Genomic DNA, 5,660 nt, shown 5'->3' with positions numbered 1-5,660 from the left:
CAGTCAAGAAGGGCGCTCACTCCTGACACAGTGTGACCAGTCAAGAAGGGCGCTCACTCCTGATACAGTATGATCAGTCAAGAAGGGCTCTCACTCATGATACAGTATGATCAGTCAAGAAGGGTGTTCACTCCTGATACAGTATGATCACTTGTGCTACCAAAATCATATTTACAGCCTCCCACTTACAACCACCATGTGATACAGTCAAACCACGTCCTTACACTTTTATTGAGCTTCTAGGGGGTAGGTTGCCCTGTTAAGGGTACAGATTGGGAAGTCAACGTTGACTAGCTATGAGCTCATGAGAGAGCTAGACACAACCCAGAGTGATGTTCACTCAAGACAGACCTTGGTGATGGCTTCCTACTGGCTCAGGGGAAGAAGAGATACTTGGGCAGGGACATATGTAAGCACTGAAACAAAATAAGGCACTTTCTCAGCTGGTTGAGGAGCCCTGGTGGTGCAGTGGTTAAGAGCTTGGCTGCTAACCAAAAGGTCAGCAGTTCGAATCCACCAGCCACTCCTTAGAAACTCTATGGGGCAGTTCTATCTGTCCTATAGGGTGGCTATGAGTTGGAATTGACTCCATGGCAACGGGTTTTTTGGTTAAGCTGGTTGAGTTCAGGCTGAAAGTACTGCATCCCTGGCACCTTTTCAGGGACTCATGTGCCCATGAGGTGATGCAACCAGGCTCAAACATGCTAAGGCACCCATTTGACCCCATCCTTGCAGGGACTTGAGTCCTGCCTCTGAACGCCAAACCCTCAGTTGGGTCCGTGTTACATGCTGTTAATCAGGTCATCAGATGTTTCCGGCCTGTCCGCACAAGTTTTCCATGGTTCTTACCAGATTTCTCATTCTAACTTTGATGATGACTGCCAGCTTCTGGAAACTTGTGTGTCTTCTTTCTCTTCTTACTTAGACTGTCGTTGTCATTGAGACCTCCCGTGATGGCCTGGCCAGATCAATAGGTCCTGTGCTCACAGCCCCAGCCATCTGATGTCTAGCCACTTCCCACCACTATCCAAGTGCTGGCCCAGTGTGGGCCCACAGGGAAGGGCCGCTTCTTCCAGGTCTCTTTGTTGAAGCGCTCCAAGAAGGGACTGGAAGCCACTCTTTGCAGGAGCATACCGTGGGTTGGTTCCCAAAAAGCCCCCTTTGCAGAGGATTGTGGGGCTCGGGATGAGGATGGAAGGACACTGAATTCGGCTTTCCCTTGGACTAGGGGTGGAACTTACCCTGAATGGTGATGGTGAGGATGCTCACAGCACTCAGGGCCCTCTGCCTTTGGGAGGGGTCTTTGCTCTCATCGAAGTGGTCCACTGACAGATTCTGGGAGAGCCGTTTGGTTTGCTCTAGGAGGTGTGGCTGTAAGACAAAGTATGGTGGGCCATCTAGGGCCAGGGCTGCCTCTCCTCAAAGCTTCACAATCCACTATGTTTTGATACCACGTGCAGTAAAGATGCTCGATATTTTATATGTGTCTACTCACTTCATCTCCAGGGAACGCCAAATGTTCGCTTTTCTTATTTCATATTCAAGATTAGAGAAATATGGTTTGACCACTCATATTTCTTATGTCTGTACCTTTCTAGAGGCCTGGCGGGCACAAACGGTTTGCACTTGACTGCCACCACAAAGGCTGGTAGCTGGAACCCACCCAGCGGCACCGTGGAAGAAAGAAAGCCCTGGAGATCTGGCCATCTCTTCTGTGAAGACAACCAAGAAAACCCTGGGGAGCAGTTCTGCTCTGTAACACATGGGGTCTCCAGGAGTCAGAATTGACTTGACAACAACAGGTTTGGTTTTTTTTTTTTTTTCCTACCCACAGAAATTGTACTCCCTCTGTGCATTATCCATTGCCAACAAAAGCAAATACAATGTTACCAAAACCTCAGGAGCAATGTCTCAGGTCATGAATGCAGTAAAAAGTCTACTTTGGAAGCAATGCTTGTGAGGGGCAGAAGTAAGGGATAAATTTAGAAAGATGGATTGGGATCAGATAGTGAAGTGCCTTAAACACCTGCCTAAATAGATTTAAAACAGTCAGTAACTAAAAAGAACAGTCAAAATAAATGCCACAGAATCTATATACTAAGCCTCAAGAACTTCCTCAGGCTCTGCCCAAGAGGGTATTCATTTTATGTTAGCTGCAATTCTAAAGGCTCTGGAAATGAAGGGACACAAGCCTTCAGCTATCCGGAAAACTCAAGTGTCCCTTCAGTTACCCGGAAAACTTGGGTGTCCCTTCAGCTACCCGGAAAACTCGGGTGTCCCTTCAGCTATCCGGAAAACTCGGGCGTCCCTTCAGCTATCTGGAAAACTCAGGTATCTGTACTGGCACCTTTCCCAAAGATCCTCACCAGCCAGGGCCTCAGAGGAAACTACCTCTTTGCAATGAGCTAATCTAAAAGCAGCCTACAGGCTTTCCACAGCTATTCCCTGCTCCAGCGGAGGGGAAAAGACATTTTATATTAGCTGTCCAAGTCTTCACCTGCTGTTTTGTGAGACAAAGAGAAACTTTAAAGGATGTTGCTGTGTACAGTCTCCTCAGTATGCTGCGTCTGATGGGAACGAAGTCTCTAACCCCCGAGGTCTTTCCCAGCCTCGGCATCGAGAGCTGGGTGCAGCAACGGACGGGGTCTGTCTCTCTGCAAACGTTCCTGGCCTCCCTCTCCCCACCCATTCGCAGGCATGCACACCTGCCTTCTGCCTGCTCCGTCTCCCACCTTCTGCCACAGGAAGGCAGCTCCAGTCACCATTCCCTGGCCTGTATCTTCAGTACTTTCCTCTCTCCTGACTTCTCTCTTTACAATTAAAACATGTGCAAACACCTCCCACTTCAGTGATAGTGGTCCCTGGTTGGTGCAAACGGTTAACACACTCTTAACACACTCCGCTGCTAACCAAGAGGTTGGTGGTTCAAGTCCAACCAGAGGCACCTCAAAGAAAGGCCTGGTGATCTACTTTAAAAAAATCAACCATTGACGACCCTATAGATCACAGTTCTACTCTGACACACACGGGGTCACCATGAGTCAGAATCAACACCCTGGCAACTGGGTTTAATTTTTTCCCACTGCACACCCCACCCCCAAAGCTTTATTTCTTCACATCCAACAGCCCGCTCAGATCCCTGCTTGGTTCCCACAGGAACCTCACAAGTGGCATGTCCCAGACTGAACTTCCCCACCCCAAAAACGGGTTACTTTCCTGTCACAGTGAATCACCCTCCATCAGGTCGGCTACCCAAACCGTTGTTAACTGCTGTCAGTAGATTCCGACTCGTGGTGACCCTGTGTGCAGAAGAGAACTGCCGCATAGAGTTTTCAAGGAACAGCTGCGGATTTGAACTGCCAACCTTTTGGTTAGCAGCCGAGCTCTTAACCACTGTGCCACCAGGGCTCCCTACCTTCTACAGATGACTGTAATCTGCCGATTTCTCTTCGCCCTCGCTGCCCTGACCCTAGTCTACGTCACCACAGCCTCTCGCTTGGATTCACTGCAGCAGCCTCTTGATTGGTTACCTCCATCCTTGTCCTCCTCCAATCCCCTCTCTTCAATGCGTCCAGGATGACCTTTCAAAAGGGCAAATCTGGTCATCACACTCCAGATTAACAACATTTCAGTGCCGCTTCTACCTTGTACTCAGGGTGCAGGGTGAATTCCTTAGCTTCCTGCTCAAGGCCTTTTGTAGCCATCCCTCAATTTCTCTGCTGGCTCACACACTCAGCTCTCCTTTGCTTCCAGATCTTTCCATGAGCTATTCTCTCTATCCGTAATGCAACATTATTCCTTTTGCCTGGTTAATCTGTCTTTTCGGCTTCAGCACTGCTTCCTCTGGGGACCCTTTTCTGAAGCAGATGCTGTTGGTTGCCCTGTCCATATTCCCTTGGCCTCACCTGGGGGGCACTCTCTGGTGACCTGCGTTCCCTGTGCCCTAGTCCACACACGCCAGGACAACAGATGTCTCTGGCTACACAGACGTCTTTAACCAACGATGGATGAAGTGCGTGTACAGACAGTCTAGTGCTCTCACTCCAGAGGAGTTGAACTCCTATCGCCTTCAGTGGTACAACCAGAACGCTCCTTAGAAGAAAGGATGACGAGACTACGTCTCACTTACTTTGGACATGTTGTCAGGAGGGATCAGTCCCTGGAGAAGGACATCATGGTTGGTAAAGTACAGGGTCAGTGAAAAAGAGGAAGACCCTCAACCAGATGGACTGACACAGTGGCTGCAACAATGGGCTCAAACACAGCAAGGATTGTGAGGATGGCGCAGGACTGGGCAGGGTTTCGTTCTGTTGTGCGTGGGGTCACTAGGAGTCGGAATCAACTCGACGGCACCTAACAACAACAAGAACCTTCACTGGTAACTGGGTTGAAACCGCACTTTAATTGGCCACCTGCCCTTCCACATACCACCTCCTGGGATCACTGCCCAAGGAAACGACTCGAGCTCAAATGTTTCAGGGTCCACTTCTGAGGGAGCCCACACTAAGACACTGCCCCTGCTCTGTTCTCCCGCAGCCCTAAACACCGTCTGTTATCACACTGACTAGTAACTGCCTAGGTATTCGTGTGTCTTTTTCATTAGCTGAAAATTCTGTGAAGTAGGAACCCTGTCTGTCTTACATATGTCCCCAGTGCCCACCCAGTGCCTAGCAGACAGTGAACACTGTACACCAGCTGCCATCGAGTCGATTCTGACTCACGGTGACCCCGTGTGTGTCGCAGTGCGAATGTGCTCCACTGGGTCTTCAATGGCTATGACCTTTTGGAAGTAGACCTCCAAGTCTTTCTTCTGAGGTGCCTCTGGGTGGAGTCAAATGGCCAATCTTTCAGTTAACAGCTGAGCACTGAACCGTTTGCCCCACCCAAGTCTCCTTAGTGAACACTGTAAATATTCTTAAATAGATGTCTGTAAGTAAATGGATTGACTGGATAATTGAATAGAGGAGTGGGGATGGGGAGGTATCGCTTAAAGGGTACTGAGTTTCTGTCAAGGGTGTTGAAAAAATTGGGAACAGATAATGATGATGGTGGCACAACATGCGGGATGTAATTAATGTCACTGGATTTACACCTAAAAGTGGTAGAAATGGCAAACGTTTTGTTACATATACTTCACCACAATTTTTAAAAAATGGATGACTGAATAGATATGTAGATGAATGAAAGTATGTGTAAATGGATGAACAGAAAAAATGAGTAAATTATTAAGTATATACTTATATTTATTAATTTAATAGCCAGATCTCTCCCCCTAGACAGCTATGTGGTAGGATCAGTCCCTTAGACAGAGACTTACCGTTTTCTTGGAATCTTCATCAGAATCTGATCCTGGAGCCTGGTCTTTTCCAGACTGTCTCAAAAAGAAAGACTTCCTTCTTCTACTACCAAATAGCTGTCTCTTCTTTGGGGAAAAAGATGATGCTTCAAGGGAATTAAGTGAACTTCTGTCAATTCCCATGGCAATCAGAGCCTTAGAAAGCAAAAAAAAAAAAAAAGAAAAAAATTAGTGAACAGACTAGACCTCCCCATAAGACACTACCAACCACCCCAACCTCAGCAAGCATGCGCTCCTCTCTCCTGGCGGCGTTGTACCATTGAGATAACTCACCACCCAAATGGAACAGGCTGGCTTTGCCATT

At 48.1% G+C, this 5,660-nt stretch overlaps 1 protein-coding gene across 1 annotated transcript in view; it reads right to left on the bottom strand.

Annotated features, from left to right (window-relative positions):
- LOC101361866 (sodium channel protein type 11 subunit alpha) overlaps window positions 1–5,660 on the bottom strand; it is a 170,432-nt gene that overhangs the window by 47,019 nt on the left and 117,753 nt on the right. The window contains exons 8-9 of the mRNA XM_012555812.1: window positions 5,318–5,491; window positions 1,242–1,371 (exon numbers count right to left, since the gene is read on the bottom strand). Of these exons, the coding sequence (XP_012411266.1) occupies window positions 1,242–1,371; window positions 5,318–5,491 (304 nt within the window). The remainder of the gene's footprint in view (window positions 1–1,241; window positions 1,372–5,317; window positions 5,492–5,660) is intronic.

Source organism: Trichechus manatus, unplaced genomic scaffold (assembly GCF_000243295.1).
Source record: "Trichechus manatus latirostris isolate Lorelei unplaced genomic scaffold, TriManLat1.0 scaffold00049, whole genome shotgun sequence".
Classification (NCBI taxonomy): domain Eukaryota; kingdom Metazoa; phylum Chordata; class Mammalia; order Sirenia; family Trichechidae; genus Trichechus; species Trichechus manatus.
This window is presented reverse-complemented; position numbering and strand designations above follow the sequence as displayed.